Raw genomic sequence first — 22,056 nt, 5'->3', positions numbered from 1 at the left:
ACCAAGTCCTCAAGCTCTAAGTCCCTCCACTGCTGTGACCCGGGGAACCTAGCTTCTCAGAAGAGCAAGAGGACAGTGACAGGGGTCTTACCGCGAAGACAGAGGCCCGAAGGGGGTGCGGAAGCAGGAGACACCTCTCTGTCTCCGCTTTCGGAATGCTTGCTCCACGAGTTTGGCTTCAGAAGCTGGGTCTATTCGCCAAAAAGAGCCCTTCCCAGGCTCCTCCTGGGACCGAGGGACTTTGATAAAATAACGGTTAAGAGAGAGGTTGTGTCGGATGGAGTTCTGTAGGGGACAGAGAGAGACATCTGTGGGTCACAGCCATCAGAGGGCAGACCTCCCAATAGACGCAGCAGGAACTGATGACAGGCATGTGGCTGCAGGTGACCACCCTCCAGGGGAGGGTGTGGGGCACAGGGTAGCTCCTCCTATGCAAACTCCACACAGTAAAATCCACCCCTGTTCTTCTGGAAGAAACAGAGAAGTATGCAGGATCTCGTCGGGAACGGAGAAAAGATGAGGCTGGCCGGGTTCAAAGCACATCCTGAAAGCTGGGTGCAAGAAGACATGCCTGTCTTCTCAGTACATGGAAGGCTGAGGCAGGAGGATCATGAGTTCAAGGTCAGCCTGGGCTACATAGTGAGCCCTTGACTCAGAAAATCTCCTCGTGGAGCTGGGGTTGGGTTCAATCGGTGCAATGTTTGCCCAGCACACAGGAAGCCCTGACTCCATCCCCAGGGCCACATAAACCAGGTGTGGTGAGTGGACCCCAGTGATCTCAGCACTCAGGAAGTGGAGGCAGGAGGATCAGGAGTTTAAGGTCATTGTTGGCTATAAAGAACGTTCAGAGCCAGCCTGGGCTACATGAGACCTTGCCTCAAAATAAAAGAAACAAAGAAACAAAAAATGTTTCTTCTGGATTTTCAACAGAAAATGCTAATTACAGAGAAAAGAATAAATGGTATAATCTGTGGCCACTGTGTGCAGTGCAGAGGTCTCACTGCCTCCAAGAAGATAGAATGCACAGAACTCGTGCAGGAGGAGTGCTGCCCTAAGTGATGGATGCACTGTACTGCTGAAGTCACCCGGGCTGTACTGCCCAGGGAGTACAGAGGCCACCGGTGAGCAGCTGTGGGGGTGGCTCAAGGCTGGCGCCAGCACTCTAGAGGCGGAGGCAGTAGGACTGCCATGATTTCAAGGCTAGCCTGGGCTATAACATGAGGCACTGTCTCAAAACAACTTAAAAAAAAAAAAAAGAGAAAGAAAGAAAGTTGCAACCAGGCATGAAAGAAAAGTAGTAAAAACAGATCATCTTAGGGCTGGGATGTGGCTTAGCATGCGTGAAGCCCTGGGTTTCATTCCCAGCACCGTACAAAATGGGCATGGTGGCACATGTCTGCAATCCCAGCATTTCAGGAACAAGGAGCTCATCCTTGGCAACATAAGTTTGAGGCCAACCTGGGCTACAGGAGACCTTTTCAAAACAAAACAAAACAAAACCAGTCTCTCTGATGGCTCTGACACACACACAGAAGTACCATGGTACTGTGTGTGTCACCTGGGAAAACACCCAGGTATCTCTGTTTGTTCACATGATGCACTGAGTCCGTAAGTGTTTCCTGTTCTGGGCCTCCAAGCACAGCCCAGGCCCCAGGGCCTCACCTGCCAGCCCTTGTCAGCAGTCCTGTAGTAAGGGTAATGTTTGGTGATGTGGGCGTAGATGCCACTTAGTGTTAGCTGCCTGTCTTGTGCCGAGGAGATGGCTTGCACGATCAGCTGCGCATAGGAGTACGGTGGCTTCGACTCGTCCTAGAGGGCAGGGTTCACAGAAGACAGAGTTACGGGGGGAGCAGGATAGAATCTCCCCAAGCCAGGCCACCTACTCCGGACACAGATGGAAGTGTCCGGATTAAGTCACACTGGGAAGCCTGCCTCACCCATTAGCATGCTTGCATTAAACTCTGAACCATAGAACATGGTGGAATGCACTTGTTATCAGTAACTGGAAGGCTGAGGCAGGAGGATTGCCTTGATTCTGAGATTAGTGTGGGTTATGGCTGAGACCTTGTCTCAAAAACCCTAACAACAACAACAATAATTCAGAACAGTGCCCTTTGGCCAGGGGTGAGGTGCTTGTGGGTTTTAGGCCAGCCTCAACATAAGCCTCTCAAAAAACAGAAAACAAAAGAACCAAAACAAAGAGGGCCCGGGAAACGGTTGAGTGCATCAAGTGTTTGCCGTGTAGCCCTGAAGACCCAAGTTCGGATCCCCAGCTCCCACACAAAATGCCAGACACGGTGTCACACTTGTAACCCCAGTGACTCCTGACCGGCCAGCCTAGATTAAAGGGCGAGCGCCATGTTCTGTGAAAGATCCAGTCTGAAAAAACGATGTGGAGAAGGGCTGAGAAGATGGGGCGGGGCCAGCACAGCTGCACATATGTATGTGTGCAGACAGACAGACAGACAGAGGAGAGAAAGAACAGGAGAGAAACACCAAGCCCCACCTCACAGGAGAGAAACAGGTTCTGAATCCTAATTCTACAGTTCTTATCCCCCAGTCAGCAACCAAATAAAAAGAAACCAAGACACAACGACCAAAGTGTGGCTGGGCCTGGGGGTGCAGGCCTGTCATCACAGCTACTCAGGAGGTTGAAACAGGAAGGTCACAAGTTCAAAAACCAGCCTGGGCTACTGAGTGAGACTCTGTCCCAAAATAAAAGGTAGCAAGAGGGTTGGTGGGTGGCAAACTGCTCCTGGGTTCAATTCCCAGTACTGTCAAAAGGGAGTGGGCAGAAAAGAAAGGCAAGTGGGTCGTTTGTCTTAAACTCGGAAACTGCCTCACCAGCAGTGGTCGGAACAAGTGGGGACTGGTGACAGGACTCCAGCTCACCACAAATGGCCAAGCGCATCATTTGGGAAATGGCACAGGTAGATCCTTCAACACAGCCACGTGCTGTACCCTGAAGGACCCCATCTGAGTCACCCTCAGGACCCCTACTGTGGGGTCTTTGTCACCATGACAACATGTCTGAGGCTCAGACCTTGGGGCTGTCCCCACCAGACGTGTCTGCTTGCTGCTCGGAGGCGGCCTTCGCTGCGAACTCCGCGGCCAGCTGAAGGTCTGAAGTCACGTTCTGGACGAAGCGGTAACCTGATGACCCAGCTCCTCGGGGACTGGCTGGACAGGAGTTGGGGACGCTGAAGAGAAGAAAAAACACACAGTTTAAGACTCTGGGGAGGAGGCCTCGGGTAGGGCCTCAGGTAGGGCCACTGTTTCTGGACCACCATGGATGACGGGGGTGGGGTGAGGTGGGGGAGACTCTACTTCTGCCTTACTGGCAATACCACTGGGTGACCAGCTTCAGAAAAATCAAGGAATACAACCAAGGAACTCAAGAGATGACAAATATGCACGACTCTCTCCCCTGAGGCCAAGACCAAAGCTACAGAAGCCAAGTCCCCAGGTCATGAGTTCCACAGCAAGAAAAGCAGTAGCCCCACCGGCTTCAGCGACTGGAAAGACATGGCTAGTGCGAACATGACCACAAGATGGCACCCTAAGAACAGCCTTGGATGGCCAGTAACTCCACACAAGGAAACTTCAAGGATAGGCTGGAGGAGGAGCAGGGGCCTGTTGGCAGGCAGAGGAGGCGGCACATCGCGTTCTCTGCCTCAAGCACCAGCTCCACTGTGACCTACCACTGGCAAAGCCAGCACAGGACCCGGCCAGCCCCACCTGCTTCCCAGGGCTGAAGCTGGGTGGCTCTTCAGTGAGCTAATGGATGAAGGCAAGCTCTAGTAGGCCAGGGAGATGGCTCAGCATGTGAAGATGCTTGCTGCCAAAGCAGACCACCTGAGTTCAATCCCCAGGACCCACTTGGTAGAAGAATTTAACTGACTCCCACAGGTTGCCCTATGGCCTCCCCAAGTTTGTCTCTCTCTCTCTCTCTCTCTCTCTCTCTCTCTCTCTCTCTCGCACACGCACACGCGCACACACGACTGAATGAATAAATAAACTGCTGGGGAGATGGCTCAGCAGTTAAGAGCACACAGTGCACTTGCAGAGGACTGGAGTTTGGATCCCGCGTCTCTGTCAGATGGCTCCAGGGGATCTGACGCCCACTTCTGGCTTATGTGGACCCCTGTGCTCACAATGTTTCTAAAATACATCTTTTAAAGTAATAATAATAATAATAATAATAATACAAACTTTGGTTCTCTAACCAAAGTCCTGGAGGTAGAAATGGTTTCCTTTTAAAACAGAGGCCGGGGAGATGGCTGGGTGGGTAAAGGCTCCTGCGCCCTAAGCTTGACGATCTTAGTTTGATCCCCAGAACCCACATGGTAGAAGAAGAGAATGGACTCCACAAGTTGTCCTGACTCCACACCTGCACCATGGTGCGCGCGCACACACACACACACACACACACACACACACACACACACACACACACACCATGGCATGTATCAAACACTAAGGAGGGTGGGGGTCTGGTCAGTGTCCTGCACACTGCCTCTGCCTTCACTGCAGACAACCTGTGAGGTCATCACTGCCAAAACCCTTGGCCGCAGGAGGGCAAGTGTCAGGACACTGCTCTCTTCCACTGCCTGCTGCCCCTCCGCCTGTGGGAAACACACAGAAGGTCACCGCTCTCGGCATGCTCATCCCCTGCCTCGTCTTATGTCTGCTGATTCTTCAAACTCACCTGGGATATCGCCTCCACCTGCACAGACAGTGTCCCCTAAGGCCTGGGATGTGACCCCATGGGTGGCTGCTGGTCCATCTCCCTCTTTCTGGGAGCTACTCAGGACTGAGCAAGGGACCAGCGAAAGCTCCCTCAGGCATAGTGGGAGGATAAATTCCTTCCAGGGTCACGGCCCCTCTGTAGGAAAGAGAGGTGCATGCCACACTGAGACCTTCAGTTTTAGTCTGAGTATCCAGAGTCTCTTCTCCTTTGGATCACCTCAAATTTTGGTAATTTCTGTACTTGTAGAGTTCCCTTCCTGTACCCCTCCCTTCCCCATGTCCCTACGACCCAGCTGAGGCCTTGATACACACAGGAAGTTCAGTAGCAAACCAAGAGACCATGAAAGGAGGAAAGTAAAAAGGAACTTTCCCTGAGGTTCTCTTAAAAAGGTGGGGGAGGGTTCTCATGTAGCTCAGGTTGGTCTCAAACTCACCATCCTCCTGCTTCATTTTTCTGAGTACTAGAAATACAGGCATGAACCACTACATCTGGCTTGAATTTAATTCTCTCTCTTTTTTTCCTTGAGAGTGGGGGGAGGAGGTCTCATTATGGCCTAGAACTTCCTATGAGGCCAAGTGTGGGGATTCCCAAGCATGAACACCACATTAGCCTGAATTTACTTCTGAATCTAAAATATACACCCAAGTACAGGGTGGAGAGGCTGAGATAAGATTTTACTTCAACATCTACACACTCAAAAATCAGGTTTCACTGGGCATAGTGTAGCATGCCTTTTAACCTAGCACTCAGGAGGGCAGAGGCAGGCAGATCTCTGTAAGTTCAAGGCCAGCCTGGTCTACAGAGTGAGTTCAAGTACAACCTGGGAAACTTAGTGAGACCCAGTCCCAAAATAAAAAATTAAAACAGGCTGAGAATGTAGCCCAGTGAGGGTCTGGGGTGTGGCTCAGTGGTAGAGACCCTGCCTAGGATCCCCTAGTGAGGGGCTGGGGTGTGGCTCAGTAGTAGGGTGTTTGTCTAGCACATGTGAGATTCTGGACTACATGCTCATTATGCGCTTCCCCGACCTGTCCCATCCCCTCTCCCAGGAAGCAACCTCTGCCTCTTCAGCCTGGCTCATGCCAGTGACCTCTGTGGCCACAGCGGGGATGTGCAGTAACTGCTTCAGTCTTGCAGCCTGTGACGGCAGTTTCCCAGCAGCACCCCAGGGCACCCGTGCTTCTCATCACTCAGCTATTCCCGACCTCAGAGCAGCCCCCTGAACCATCCTTGCAAAGGCTGCAAGGAGAGAGCTGCGCCTGAGACAGGGCCACCCTGCTGCTGGAGCTCACGTCTCAGTCTCAGAGCTGTAAAATGACCCGTTGGGGGCGGTGGGAGTCAGGTGAACCCCAGACCTTGGGCAGGGCTTCCTATCCTCTGAGAACACATAGTGCAGCGGTTCTCAACCTTCCTAATGCTCTAACACTTTAATACAGTTCTATGTTGTGGTGACTTCCAACCATAGAATTGTTCACTGCTACTTCATAACTGTAATTTTGCTACTGTTATGAATCATAATGTAAGTATGTGATAAGCAGGATATCTGATATATGACTCCTGTCATATGGTCGGTCACTCCCCCAAAGGGGTCCCAGCCCACAGGCTGAGGGCCACTGACACAGAGTGACTTGGGAAAGCCACCTGGAAAAGAGAAATTTACACAGAGTACTGCCAGTGTTTGGGATGCCAAAACAAGAGGGCAGAGTTGCAGACCCGCCTATGGCAGCAAGACTCGGCCTTTTAAACCAACACAAACAAACAAAACCAAAACAAACCCGCCCCTGAAAACCGTCCTCACAGAAACAAAGTAAAGCCAGGAATGAACCTGCAAGGTTGTCTTGCTCCAGTGATGATACAATTTGGGAAAATTCCAGGACAGTGGGAGAAACACACACCTCATGTTTAGATGGTCCCAGACAGGGACCTGTGGGGACCTTGGGACTTATCCATGACAGACTGACTGGCTCTGCCTAGGAGGAACAGACGCAGCACTTGGTGGAGGGTAGGCTTAGAGGGTGTGATGGAGTCGGAACTTGGGACTGTCACTGACTAATAAATTGTTGTTGGCCAGTGAGGGCCCCAGTCTCAAACAAACCACAAACAGAAAAACCAAGGACAGCCACAGAGGAACGCCCCCAAGTCATTCTACCTCTGCACACACAAGGCACAGTGGGCTGGGTGGTGTGCACACTTTGGAGTCAGTGAGAAAGCTTGAAGGCCCTGAGCATCAGTCGGCTCCTGGGGACCGACCTGGCCCTGGCCTGTCCCAGCAGCAACCTTGATAATCTCATACTGGCCCTGTGACAGCCTGAGCCACACCCTGGAGCCAGGCTCCAAACTCGCTTCTCCTGACTCCCCAGACATGCCAAGAACCTACCCTGCCTGGTGCAGGAGTCCAGGGCTCCCGACAGGCGTGGGCAGCCTGCAGGGGCAGAGTCACTTTTCCTTATTTTATTTCCCTTTCTTTTCTTCTCTCGTTTATATGGGGAGGGGAGCACATTAATCTTCTCTGTATTAGTCCAATTGCTATGTAGTTGAAGGAGACCTGCCTCCGCCCTGCTGCATGTCACTGTGAGCAAATTTCAAACTGAGACAATAAATCTGAGCACCCCACGCCCTCCCCTGCTCTAGGTAAGCCCATCTTCTAGTCAGGGGCCACTGCTGCTCCTGCAGACACCCAGTAGCAGGGACCCTCTGACCACTTTCTTCCAGTGCCAGTCCCACAGCCAAAGCGGAGACCCTAGAATCACTGTGTTTAGAACAGTACTGTCAAAATAAGGGGGGGGGGGGGGCGCCTACAGTGTGTAAGAACTGCCAGGGCCAGGGCTCTGAAGGTGGCACGGTTGGCACAGTTGGTGCTGACGGTAACGCACTGGCCACATAAGTACAAGGATCTGAATTTGAGATCCAGAACCCATGTAAGAAGCTGGCCATGGTGGCTGGCACTTGTAATCCCAGCTCTGGGGAGGCAGAGACAGGAGGATGTCTGGGCCTCACTGGCCAGTCGGCCTAGTCTCCCTGGTGAATTTCTAGGTCAGAGAGAGACCCTGTGGGCACCAGATAAATGGTACACAAGGCTGAACTCTTATCTTCACATATGTGTACAAGAACATGCCCCCCGCCCCCCCGAGTTTGTGCAAAGGCTTATCATCCTAGCTCCTCAGGAAGCTGAAGTAAGAGTGTGAAACTGAAGGCCAATTAGACTACACACTGAGTTCAAGACCAGCCTACATACACATGAGATGGTCTCAAAAATATAAATTAATTAAACAAATGAAGTAAATGTAAAACATATAAAACAAAGGGCGGTAGCTCAAGGATAAAGTGCTTGCCTAACGTGTTAAGTCCTGGGTTCAATTGCCAGTACCTCAAACATTTTTAAAAAAGGAACAGAGTCACCATGCTGGGTAGACTGTCTTTTAAAAAATGTCTCTCCCGGACCCTTTCTTAGGAAGTATGTGAAGAATATTCTTTAATAAGACAAAGGAGAAAGGTAGGAAAGAGAAGCCTCTGAGTCAGAAAAGATACCCTGTCCTTCTGAGAAGTCCCCGGATGATGAGGAAGATGACCCGAGGTCAGAAGGGCCAGCAGCCAGGTCCTGCAGAGAAGGGAGCAGGACACAGAGCGCACTGAACCAAACAGAAAAGAGGAATTACGAACTCCAACAAGGGGGAAAATGGAGCCAAAGTACAGGGAAGGAAGTGGCTGGGCCCCATAATTAGGACACAATGACAATACGAAGATCTGACATGCGTAGGACCAAAGATGATGTCATTGTATTGGGCAGAGGGGGGAAAAGTGAAATCCTGCATGTCCCTGTAGGAAGTCCAAATATGACCTCTAAAACCAAAGAAGAGGCAGTCACCCACACCCGGGACTCAGAAGGATGCCGGCCTGGACAGACGATGAGGTTACTGAGAGGGGTCTTGGGGGAGTCCCTCCACCATGCGAACGATACGACACCTTCAGTCTACTGCCAAGTCCGAACAAAACAAAAGGGCATGGAAGGAACCTTTCCAGAGGCAGACATTTTAGACTTATCTTCACGAATGTCTGTGCTCTGTGCAGGCGAGACAGCTCAGCGGATGAAGGGGCTTGCAAGCAAGCCAGAGAACCCAGGTTCAAGTCTCAGAACCCACATGGCAGGAGAGAACCAACTCCTGAAAGTAGTCCTCTGACCTCCACATGTGCACCATGGTACACTCACACACACACACACACACACACACACACACACACACACACACACGCTTAAAAAAGACTGCTCTCCTAAGGTAAGTGCCATGCTACTTAAGTCCTGGAAGCTACTTCAAAAGATTAACTTTGCTTCTGAAACTGCACAGCACCCAAGGTGGAAAACAGCCAAACATTAGGTATTCGTTGAAAAAAACCAACTGTGTATACATGGTGTGTGTGCGTGTGTGTGTGTGTGTGTGTGTGTGTGTGTGTGTGTCCATGTATGCATGGATGACCTCAGGTATTGGTCCTTGTTACATATATTCTTTTTTGTTCTTATTACATATATTCTATGTAGGCTAGCTGGCCCATATGGTATCTATCTTTGCGTGGATTCTGGAGATTCAAACTCAGGTCCTCACCACTGACCCATCTGCACAGCTCAATATTAGCTACTTTTAGGCAGACTTAAGACAGGAAAGGGGAGCAGCCATCCTGCACTTTAGTGGATCTGATGCTGGATTCAGCCTCTCTGGCCTCCGCTAGGCCAGTTCTGTGCTTCGCAAAGGCATCCCACCAGTGGGAGATCTAGGGAGGGAGGGCTGTCCAGTGCACACACACACACCGCGCACATGAGTGACCACACGAAAGTACACAGCAGGTTTATCAGACACAGCACAGGTGATGCCACACAGGTATGCCTGAGATGCAGCCACTGTCATCCCAGGAGAACTAGGGGTGATCCCCACCAAGAATGGACTCAGCCCAATGTTGCAGCACCCCAGATGGTCCCAGAGGAGATGCAGACAGTAGGGAAAAGCCAAAGGAACATGGAAGGCCCCAAACCTTTAGTGGGGAGAAACCAATTTCCCCCAAGTTTTCAGATGGGGAAGGAAACAAGGTGAGGCCTGTGGGTACAGACAGGAACAGGAAGTAGCACAGCTCAGTGTCTATGAATGTCCAGACCCAAACTCTCAGAGTCGTCTTGAAGCTCTACTGAAACATGAGTGAGGTTAAACTCCCTGAAGGAGGAACCAAAGTTTGCCAAGAAGACAGACAGGCATACAGTACAGGGGCTCCTTTTCCGAGGGCACATGTGCAGACCCCTCCATGAGTGCCTAAAGGCCCAGACAGCACAGAACCATATACCCATGGACGCGCCCTACATTCTCACTCCCATGATCAAGTGCCACCTCTTCAAGTAACAGCAGAACTTTGGGGCACCTGAACTGTCAGCTAAACAAAACAAGATTATTTGATTCCCCCCGCCCCATACCGATGGGCTCCAGGGCCTTGCACACGCAGGTGAAGTGCTCTACCCCAGAACTACATGCCCAGCCCCCAGTGCAGATCTGGTGATCAAGCCACCTACTCCATACACTAGGTGGAGTCACACCTGAAGGCGGAGCTACTCAGAGCAAAGAAAACTTGTAAGTTGTTCATTTTCTACAATTTTCCACTTGATATTTTTGGACTGTGAGTAACTGAAACCACAAGCAAGTGAAACCAAGGCTGGAGGTGGGGCAGGGCGGGGTGGGGCTCTAGACTTCTACTGGATGTCCTCCAACACAAAAGACCTCCGAGAGCAAAAGACACTGGAGCTATCAGCAATCAAGTGGAACTACGCTCAAGACCCGTGTGCAGTCCACGCTTCCATGTCACTGCACCCACAGAAGAACTTTCCGGATTCTCAGCCAAGTGGATTCTGGGAACTCAGAGCAAGCACTCGCTGAGCCACCTGGCCAGCCTTTCCATTTTTATTTTTGAGATAGGGTCTCTCACTGAACCCAGAGTTCCCAGTTTCAGCGAGACAGAGGCCGGTGGGCCCACAGCACTACGATTACAGATGTGACGCAGGCTGGGTTTCCACCTGGGCACAAACACAAACAAGCACTTTACCCATGGAGCTATCTATCTCTCCAGCCCTTTTTGTTGGTTTGAGACAAGATCTCAATATGTAGCCCAGGCTGGCCTCAAATTTGCAATCTTCCTGCCTCAGCCTCCAAAGTGCAGGGATCCTCATGCCTGGATCCACAAGTATCTCCATGACTGTTGTAGCAGTTTGTTTAAGTGTACCCCCAAGGAGCCTGGCTTTTGAGTAACCTCAGCAAATGACTAGCTCCTTCATTTCCTAAAATCACTTGCTCTTCACTGATAGCAAGGTCAAAACACTGTCGAAGCCGCGGTTTCTTTCAAAGAGCTCATTCATTTGCTGGGCGGAGCCCTACAGACAGGGAAAGGGGCCCCACCCCCACCCCCTACCCTACCCCCACCCCCTCGCAAAAAAAAAAAAAAAAAAAAAAAACCGACGTACACACCATTCAAAACCACAGCGGAACAAACCGCCCTGGGAAACATGGAGCCGCCCAGGCCGGCCAGCAATGTGGAGCCAGGGTCTGGTGGGGGTGGAGAGGAGGCAAGGGGACGTGCGGCAGGTACCAAGCTTAGGATCCGCTCCAGGGAGGGAGGAGCCCCAGATGGGAGGTCCCCCTCAGTGCCCGGATCAGCCAATAGGGACCCGCTAGCAAAGCTCACCAAATTAGGCAAGCTGACTGCACGGGGCGGGACCCACGCTGCTGGCTGGGAAGTCAGGCCCTTTCCCCAAGCCTGCCCCGCCCTGGCTCCCGCTGCCTGGGAGAGGAAGGGCAGGGCGTGTTTGTAAACAGGAGGGCTCCACCCCTACACAGAAACTCAAACTGAAAAAGTCTTGGCAGGCACGAACCTCGGGCCTCCGAGCTTTACAAAAGCTCAATGGAATTCCACAGTGCGGAGATAAACGGATGTCAACAGAGATCTTTTGTTGTGACACTTAAAGGCCCAGGAGTCCAGGGCGGTCCCACCCACCATCTCTGCAGGTGACCAAGAACCCAGAACCCCTCCCCCATGAGGAGGGACCCTGTGGGAACTCTGAGGAGACAAGGGCCTGCTCCCTCCCAGCAGTATCAGGAATGCGGTAGACATAAGGACCGGACTCCAAGGAAGAGTTGGGGCCACCAGAGCACCAACTGCTGGGCGGCGGAGGGGAAAAGGGTCTTTACAACCAGTGTCCCACCTGACCAAAAGCCATTCTACACCCCAACTCGCCCAACGTCTTAACCAGGGGCTGTTGTTTGTTTCTGAGACATCTCATGGAATCCATGCTGGCTTTAAGTTCTCTACGCAGCTGAGGATGACACTGCTTCCTTCTGCCTCCACTTCCCCAGAGCTGGGACTGACGTGCAACACTGTGCCTCGTGTTATGCAGTGCTGAGGATGAACCCAGGGCTTCCTGTGTGCTTGACAGGCACTCGACCAACCCGGCAACACCCTAACCCCGACTACTGTTTTTATTTGGGCCATTAACGAAAACTACTTTATGAAGCCAGGCATGGTAGCACACATCTTTAGTCCCAGCACTCGGAAAGCACACACAGGATGATCTCTGAGTTTGGGGCCAGCCTGGTCTACTTAGTGAGTTCCAGGTCAGTCAGGGCTACACAGTGAGATCTTATCTCAAAAACAAACAAACAATGCTAAAAATAATACTATTCAACCCCATAATCTTGTACCCTAGTACTGGATATTTAACCCAGTGCCTCTTTTTCTTTTCTTTTTTTATTTAAAAAAAAAATTGTTGTTGTTATTGTTTTTGTTTTTGAGATGAGGTCTCACTATGTAGGACTGGTGTGTCTATAACACATTATGTAGAACAGGTTGGCCTTGACCGTCTATGCGATTCTTTGGGTTCCCCCTTCCAAGGGCCATCATGCCTGGCTAAACTCTTCTAGGCTAAGGAAGTAAGTGTCCTACCACTGAACTCATCCCAGTCCTCTTTATTACAGGACAGGGTACACTAAGTTGCCCAAGCTGGCTTTGGTCCTACTCAGTAGCTCAGGCTGGCCTTGAACATAAGCTTTTCCTAGCATCCCACTTTCAAGGTTGCCCCACTTGTTTGCATGTAAGCATCTTGTGCCTTTTAGTAGCCAAGTGATTTCCTGTCTAACTAACAGGCTGCAGTTTTCTTAACTGTTTGTGAGCCCTGAGTACTGGGGATGAGTTGTATGACAGGGACCACTGAGGCAGAGGGACTGTATGGAGGAACCAAATCATTTTACTCAAACATTTAATCAAACATTCACTCCTGCAATCTTAAATCTTAGCACTTGGGAGGCTGAGGCAGGAGGATTACTGCAAATTTCAGAACCAGCCTAACTACAGTGTGAGACCCTGTCTCAAAAACCAAAACTGGGGGCAGATGCCGGCTCAGAGGGTAAAGGGGCTTGCGGTTAAGCCTTACCACCTGAGTTTGATTGAGCCCCAGGATCCACATGATGGGAAGAGAAGTGACTCCCCAAAGTGCCCTCCCCCAACAAACAAATACAAATAAGCCAATAGAATGCTAAAAAAGAACAAATGAAATGAAATCAAAACAAATTACATGCACAGAACATCCCTACTGCCCTGACTAGGCGTGAACTCTAAGGAGGACTTGTGTTGGGGCCCCATCCAATGGATCACACACATGGAATCTGGGTGTGAGAATGGGGCTATGCCCAGCCTGAAATGACACTGGGAAAGCCATCTCTGATGAAGTGACAAGGCTGGATGACAAGTAGCAGGTGCTGAGCACAGGTGCTGGGCTGTCATCCCTCACTACCACCTTCCTGAGGGACACATGCCTAGGAAGCTGCTGTGATGGGACCTACCCAAAAGGACACAACCCATCATCCACGTGGCCAAGACCACACTAGGGGTCTACACCTGGACTCTGGGCTTGCAAGTTCCCAGGCTGTACCTCTCGCTGGTGTCAGGAAAGAGGAAACCTACTCCAGACAAGGGGCCCGTGTGCATGCATTTCATGGTAGGAAACAAAGTAAGTTCACAAAGGCAAACCGAGGGTTAAACACTACTCCCAACATCCCTCACACACACCCACACCCACACACACACACACACACACACACACAGTGTGATACTTTTAACCATCTTGGGTTTCCACCAGTAGGAAGGACATCCTCAGATGTGACCCTGACTACTGAACCTCTAGAATCGAGAATCAAAAATCTCTTATACATAAACTTAAAAATGGGTAAACTCCAGCCAGGTGCACATCTGTGGCAGTGCACACCTGTGATCCCAGCTGGTGACTGAGGTAGGAGGATCAAGAGTTCCAGGCCAGCCTGATCATCAGAAAGCTTCCATGTCTCCTAATCAAGGGCTAGGGGTGAGGCCCAGTGGCAGCTGCCTACAATCCCCTCACCCAGTGTGATGGTTTGAATAAGAACGGCTGCCATAGGTTCATGGATTTGAATGCTGGGCCCAGTTGATGGAATGTTTAGGGAAGATTAGAAGGTGTGTATGTCACTAGGGTGGGCCTCTAGGTTTCAAAGTTTCTATCAGGCCCAGTCCCATCCCCCCTTCTTCCCCCACCCCGCCGCCTGCAGATCTAACCACTGCCCCAGTGCCGTGCCTATACCTGCTGCCATGTTAGCCATGGATTCACCCTGAGACTGTGAGCAAGCCCCCCACTTCAATGTTTTCTTTTATAAGTTGCCTTGGTCATGGTGTCTCTTCACAGCAAGAGAAAAGTAACTAAGACACTAATATGTACAAAAGTCTGGGTTTGACTCCTAGCACTAGGGGGAAAAAAGGTTTTAAATAAAGAGATAGCATTAAGCAGACCCCAGAGAAGTAGGAGATATAGCTCTGGGGACCCAGTGAGGTTGCCCATAGTAGTGACCCATGGCCAGGGCTCAGGGATGGTACAACCCTGGCTCTGCTGGAGAATTGTTCTCAGAAGTTTTTATGGGTCCTCAAAATCCTGCCCCCCAAGGACTGTGCCATACCTATGCCATAGGCACAAGAGTATCGGCCACTATCTACCATCTCTATAGGGCTGGCCTGTGCCCGGAGCAGAGGTGGAAGCCACAGGGCTCAGGGGCACCATGCCCCAGCACCTGATGGTGGCACAGCGCTTTTAGAAGCATCACGAACATGAGAGGCAGTGAGAGGGAAATCTGCTTTATGAAAAACACCTGTCAGATCTGAGTCCCCCGCGCCCCCCACCCCCACCCCTTCTATTTTGATATAGGGTCTCATGTAAACCTGGCTGGCCTTGAACTCACTATATAGTAGAAGACAACCATGACCCTGCATCCAGGATCGTAAGCATACACCACAATGCCCAGTTTATGATGTACTGGGGACCGAACCCAGAACCTACACACTCTACCAACTGAGCTACACCCCAGCCTGTTTGCTCTTGAGACAAGGTCTCTCTCACTGAGTGGCCAGGATGTTCCTGAATGTCCATGTAGCCTGGCTGTGCACGGGAGATACTCCTGCCTCAGCCTTTGGAGTGCTGGGGTTATAGGACGGGGCCACACACCCATTCTCCTACTTGCTTGAGTTGAGGCCCCAACTCAAATCTACAACCTGGGCAGGTCACTCGAGGGTGACTGTCCCTTGCAGGAGGACCTCCCAGAGACTAGCTCCATTCAGAAGAACCTGGGCACGAGAGAGGGGCGGCTCACCTGATGGTGCCGGTTGGGGAAGGGATGGGGCTGACGAGACTCCGGAGGTCCGGCTCCGGAATGTGGATCTTCAGTGGGGAGATCTGAGGGTAGAGTGGCCGCAGAGGGGATGCTGGGGCCTCCTCCTTGTGGTACAGGGATGTGAACTGGATCTTGATGGCCGTGCTCGGGAACCGGAAGGTGCATCTGCAAAGAGGAGAACGGCTGGTCAAGCACAAGGTCCTGGGTGCAGGGCTGAGGTCCCACCACCCACATGGCAGGAACAGCAGGAGCCTCGGGCTTGGTATTCCTGGGAACACACTTCGTCTTACTCTGGCATCAGCTGCACTCTGCTTGTAAACAAAAGATGTAACTATCCCCAGCAGATGCCACGAGAACCAACCCATGGAGCCTCAATGTACCAGGATAGTAATGGTGACAATGACCGTGGTTCCTGACCCTCAGAGGCAAATAGCTAATCGGATCCTGCCCACTTACACACAGATCTCATTCACTTGTCACTCACTCATTCACTCACTACTCAATTACTCCTCCAGCAAAAACCAGCTAAAAGGACCCTGCCCCATTTGAAAACAGGCTTCACTCACTTACTCATTCTCCCATTAGAAGACAGGGTCTTCCTATGGAGTCCAGACTGGCCTGGACCTCGAGATCCTCCTCTCCCTGTCTCCTGAGTTGCTGGGACAACAGGCATGCAGCACCATGGCCAGCTTAGAGAGATTCCTTCAAGGTATAAACAAATGCCACCACACAAAGGTAGAGGGGTGCTGCAGAGACATTTGGGGGTGTCGGAGGGGGAGTGTGTTCTCTAACTGGCTTCTCACTAAACTTAAGGCTTACAAGCCTAGACCAGGCATATCTACTGAGTGACAGACAGACAAACTAATCTGACCCTGGAACAGCCAAGGAGGACCCGTCCACAGCAAAGACCACCCCACATACTCAGACAAGGTGACCAACTTCCCCCATCTCTAAGAAACAGACATTATTTGCTGGGCACACCTCTAATTTCTAGCTTTGTATGTGTGCAGGTGTGTGGGCACGTGAAGGCCAGAGGCCATGCTGAGTGTCCTCCTTGGTCACTCTCCACCTGAATTTTAAAGGGTCTCTCACTGAACCTGGAGCCTGCCATTTTAGCTAGACTGGCTGGTTGGCAAGCTTAGGATCTGCCTATTTCTGTGCTTGTATACATATAAAATAAATAGATACAACGGGGGGGGGGGGAGAAAAAAGATCAGACTAATTCTGGAGGCCTTCCTAAATCCCTCTGCTCATCACCCTGAATCACTGGGGCCTCACAACTGAAAGTGGGGTTTGCTATGCAGATGGGGACCACCCGAGAACATGGGCAGCAGCCCTTCCAGCCTCTTTGTCCTTCCTTCCTCTGCGCCAACTCAGTCGGAGGGCCCGAACAACAACCATCTCCAAAGGGGCCGCCAGCTGAAACCACGATCCCTTTAAAAAGGGTGGTGTGTGTGTGTGTATGTATGTGTGTGTGTGTGTGTGTGTGAGAGAGAGAGAGAGAGAGACAGAGACAGAGAGACAGACAAACAGACACACACAGACAGACAGACAGACAGCATGCGTGCGCGAGCCCCCATGGATGCTAGAAGAGGCTTGGATCCTCTGGAGCTAGCGTTATAGGAGGTTGTGGATGCTGGGAATTGAACTGTGGTCCTCCTGAAGAGTAGTATGTGCTCTTTAACCCTGAGTCATCTCTCCAGCCCCAACAGTCAAGATTCTAAGAGCTGGAGACACAGGTGAGAGGTATGCCCCTGCCTCAAGTCCCCCATTGAGTAGCTATCTAGCAAAGTGCCTCAGAGGGAACAGCCATGTACCACGGAGGTCCCAGAGTCTACCTCCAGTACTGCCAAACAAAACCAAACCCAAGATGAATGTGTGCACGTTGATCGAGATTTTTTTTTTTTAGTAAACAGCCTTCCTTTCCTCCCTTCCATTAATGGTGCTGAGAACATGTGTTCCCATGTTACAAACATCTGATTTGATCCCCAGCACCAAGGGAGGGAGGGAGGGAGAAAAGGCTGTTTTACTAAAAATCTCTCCCATCCCTAACTGAGGTCCTTTGCAGCACCACACCCCACTGTGATGGCAACCCCGAGAAACACGTTCGGTGATAAGCATCTTCAGCTTGCTTGCTGGAACAGCTCCTGACTTACTCTTCCAAAATTCAACCCAGGTAGCCACCCTGTCACCATGAACTGGTGAGAATAAAGTGCCAGCCCCTTGGCTTGGCAGAGCTGCCTCCCCAGGGCACTCACAGTGTCTTCCACCACACCCCTCCCTGTAACATCCCCACTTAGAGTCAGGGACCTTGGCTATTGTCTTAGTTTCTTTTTCTGATGTTTATCTGTAGCCCAGGCTGACTTTGAACTCCTCCTCATCCTCCTGCTTCAGGTTCCCAAGTGCTAGGATTACAGGCATGTGCCATCATGCCCAGCTTAAAACCCCCACCCCTCTAACACACTTTTTATTTTTATTTTATTTTATTTTTTGAGGCAAGGTCTTCCTGTGTAGAACTGGTCTGGACCTCTTGGCAATCCTCCTGTTGCAGTCTTCCAAGCAGCTGTGATTTACAGATGTGAGCCAACATACCTAGCTCCGAGCTTAGCGTTTGTCCTGACCTGCCATTCACAATGCCTAGCCCACCCTGCTGAGGTCAAGGTACCTATCAGATAGGGATCCTTCGCTGTCCATCTTGGAGTCTATCATGGAGACAGGCTCTCAAGTCAGCACCCATCTAGGGGGGAATTTTGCTCTTTTGTTTGTTTGATATTTATTTTATTTTAAAAACAGGGTCTCTTTTGTAGCCACAAAAACAAAAAAAAAACAAAAACAAAAACAAAAAAAAAGACCTGGCTTGCTCGCAAGCCCATGATTAGGAGAACCAGCCCCTGTAAGCTGTCCTCGAATGTAAAGGAGACAGAAAGCTGTCTGGGTTGGCTGGGTTGGGGAGAGGGCACAGGCGCAGAAGGGAGTGGCTTCTTGGGTGTGAACAAGAACTCTATTCTAGCACTAGCCACTCAACTGGGAGATTTAAATGACTAGCTCTGTGGCAGGTAAATTATACCAAAGTTCTGGCCTGAAGGCTCACAGGCAGAGCCAATGACTGAGTCCCACCCTGTCTGGAGGCCAGGGGCTGGGCTGACGGGCTGGTTTTGTCAGGAGGTGAGAACACTGTATCTAGCCTTGGATCTCAGCTCAGGACACAGTTGGCTTGACCATTATAGCCTTAGCTGGAGCTGGTGAGGTGGCTCCAAAGGAAAAGCGTTTGCACGATAAGCACTGGAGTCTCTAGAACTCACACAAAAGCTAGATGCCGCAGGGTGTCTGTAATTCCAGTGGGGGGGGGGGAAGGTGCCCGCTGGCCCACTGGAACTCATGAATGACTAGACACAGTGGAAGGAGAGGACTGACATCTGAGGTTGTCCTCTGATCTCCACACATGTGGTGTGGTGGTACACATGTGCCTGCACTTATAGGAACACACACACACACACACACACACACACACACACACACACACACACACACACACACACAGATTTAAAAAGAAAACAAAACAGAAACAGCCCCAACTGACTGGGGCACCAAGTTCTTCTCTGCATCCCTGCAGACCTTGAACTTCATTCTGTCTTCTTGCTTGTGTCTGCCTAGTCAGCTTCAGCCCAAAGCCTGGCTTTTCCATCTTTGAAGGAGGAATCTGGTAACCTGCCCCACCTCCCACAACAGGGGCACTGCCAAGCTGTCGGAAAGTAAGAATAAAATACCAAGTTCTTACCAACTTGAGACAGTTAACTTCCTCCTGGTCACAGAGACAAGGAAGTACACTAAAAAGCTTCTGGCAAAGTTTAAAAAAAAATTAACACATCTCCCGGCTGGCTACACAGCTGCTCCCCATTTCCGATCCTCCATCCCAGCAGAACAAGGACTTCACTTTCTGGAGGGGACAGTGAGCTGGAGGAGGTGGGGCCTACAGGGGACACCGCATTAGGGAGGATATCCCACTCTGAGAACAGACTCCTGGCCTGAGATGCTGCACACGGTGAGACCACTGCATTCGATGACTTCCCACATGTGAGGGATGTCTCAGACTCCCCATCCACGGGAGCAGGGACCTGAGCACCCCACTCTGCAGTGCAAACACCCCAGAGGGCAGACTTTGCAGCAGGAGGGAGCAGCCCATTCTGTCAGCATCCCAATGCTCAGGAAGCTGAGACAGGAGGATCAGGGCTACATAGTGAGTTCTAGGCTAACTTGGACTGCAGAGAGAATTCAAGGTTAGGCTGGGCTACAGAATAAGAATCTGTCTCCAAAAACAAAACAAAATTAAAATTTTCTTTTTATTTTATTGGTCTTTTTTTTTTTTTTTTTTTTTTTTTTTTCCGTTTTTCGAGACAGGGTTTCTCTGTGTAGCTTTGCGCCTTTCCTGGAACTCACTTGGTAGCCCAGGCTGGCCTCGAACTCACAGAGATCCACCTGGCTCTGCCTCCCGAGTGCTGGGATTAAAGGTGTGCGCCACCACCGCCCGGCTTATTTTATTGGTCTTTTTAATCTTATGTATATGGGTATTTTGCCTGAACATATGTTTAGGCACTACTAGTGTGTCAGGTGCCTCTGGAGGCTAGAAGAGGGCATCAGATCCCTTGGTACCAGAATTATAATTGGTTGTGAGCAGTCATATTGATGCTGAGAATTGAACACAGGTTCTCTGGAAGAGCAGCCAATGCTGTTTACTGAGTCATCTCTCTTACATCTACATGTTCCCCACTTTGGGTTTTTGTTGTTGTTTTTGGTTTTGTTTTGTTTTGTTTTGTTTTTGAGACAAGGTTTCTCTGTGTAGATCAGGCTGTCGTGGAACTCAAGAGACCGGCCAGCCTCTGCCTCTCAAGTGCTGGGATTAAACACATGCACCACCATGCCTGGCCTTAAATTTTCTTTTTAAATAAGGAATAATGTGGTAATTTGTCCAGGTGACGATGGGTCAGTGAGTGACAGATGAAGCCTCTGGAATTAAACCAAGATCCACCTTGTTTGGGGATTTTCAGAACACCAGATTTTCCTTCAAATACAAATCGGACCTGGATTGGTGGCGCACAACTGTAACCCCAGCACTTGGGAGGTGGAGGCACGGGGATCAAAAGTTCAAGATAAACCTCAGCTGCATGAGACCCTGTCTCAAAAAAAATAAAAACCAAGAAAGGGGACACAGAGGCGGCTCAGGAGGTAAAGGCACCTGCTGCCAAGGCTGACGACCTGAGTTTGATTCCTGGAACCCATGTAATGGAAGGAGAAAACCCATTCTCACAGACTATTCTCTGGCTCTTCATGCCCTCTATGACACAGGCACAGACACACACACACACACACACACACACACACACACACACACACACACACGAAGCAGACAAGTATCATTTAAAAATCAATACACTACAAAGCGGTTCAAAGAACCCTCTGTGTTTAGAGACATGCCTGTGGGAGGGAGGTGGCTGAAAAAAACATCTTCTAGAGTGACGTCACCATGCCATTTTAAAGGATGCCTGACACTTTCCTGCAGTTGGGTTAACCACAATGAGTATCTTACAAAGTACTTGTAAATGTGCAAGATCTCGCACTGTGGAATGAGGCATTCAACGAGACTAACATAGAGGTGCTCTTTCATTCTCGACCCACCAAGGAGTACGAGAACTATTGTCATAGGCTGATGAAATAAAATGAGCAGCTGACAGCCAGGATCTGCCATTAGGCAAAGCTTGTTAGAAAAGAGCTGGAGCCCTGAGTCCCTCACCAGCTCTGCATAAAGAGGGCATGTGGTGCATGCTGGGAATGCCAGCACTGAGGTGAAGGAAGGAGGATCAAAAGTTCAAGGTTAGCCCTAGCTATATAGAGTTCATTTAGGCTAGCACTTAGACACATACACACACACACACACACACACACACGCACGCACGCACGCAAGCATGCACAACACACACGTGGTTAAATACACTGAGAAACCTGAGGCCCCTTCCTGGTTTTTTGTGTAGCCACGGGTCCCCCTGCTACAAGGGGAGCCGAAGTCTCCCTGGTGAACATTCATTCCAGTTAATCTCATGAAATGACAGTCACGGGGAGGAACATGGCACTGGCCTGCAATGTGGGCTTCCCAGTGGCCTCCACTGCTACAGCCTGTCCTCTAAAAGCCATTTCCTGTAAGGAACAAATGACTCTGGAGGGGAAAAGCAGCCACATGCTTGGTAACAAGAGCTCTCAGAGTCCGTGTGGGGCCACGTGCCTTCTGACCCAGTGAAGCACTGGCCTGGCCTAGTTCTGTGTGAGGACAGCCTAAGGAGCAGGGGGCTGAAGACAGTGACCTTATGACACAGGAAGTCCCTCCATCCCCTTTATTCCACAGTCCAAACATGCTGCAGTGCCGTCCCCAGGAGGTCAGAGGCAGAGGCCTCACCTGGTGTCTATGCCAAGGACAGCCACAGCTGCATCAGGAAGTGGCCTTTTTAACTTTTTTTGAGACAGGGCCTCATGAAACCTACTTGGCCTTGAACTCTATGTAGCTGAGGATGCCTTTGGATGCCTGATCCTCCTGCCTCCATCTTCCGGAGT

The 22,056-nt window shown here is 50.6% G+C and overlaps 1 protein-coding gene across 2 annotated transcripts in view; it reads right to left on the bottom strand.

Annotated features, from left to right (window-relative positions):
- Foxk1 (forkhead box K1) overlaps nucleotides 1-22,056 on the bottom strand; it is a 66,134-nt gene that overhangs the window by 11,203 nt on the left and 32,875 nt on the right. For both annotated transcript variants that reach the window (XM_015986311.3, XM_006992683.3), the window contains exons 2-5: nucleotides 15,436-15,621; nucleotides 3,044-3,200; nucleotides 1,663-1,809; nucleotides 92-285 (exon numbers count right to left, since the gene is read on the bottom strand). In XM_015986311.3, the coding sequence (XP_015841797.2) occupies nucleotides 92-285; nucleotides 1,663-1,809; nucleotides 3,044-3,200; nucleotides 15,436-15,621 (684 nt within the window). The remainder of the gene's footprint in view (nucleotides 1-91; nucleotides 286-1,662; nucleotides 1,810-3,043; nucleotides 3,201-15,435; nucleotides 15,622-22,056) is intronic.

The sequence above is a fragment of the Peromyscus maniculatus genome, chromosome 23 (assembly GCF_049852395.1).
Source record: "Peromyscus maniculatus bairdii isolate BWxNUB_F1_BW_parent chromosome 23, HU_Pman_BW_mat_3.1, whole genome shotgun sequence".
Taxonomy (NCBI): Eukaryota; Metazoa; Chordata; class Mammalia; order Rodentia; family Cricetidae; genus Peromyscus; species Peromyscus maniculatus.
The sequence above is the reverse complement of the archived record's forward strand: the minus strand, read 5'-3'. Positions and strand labels throughout refer to the sequence as shown.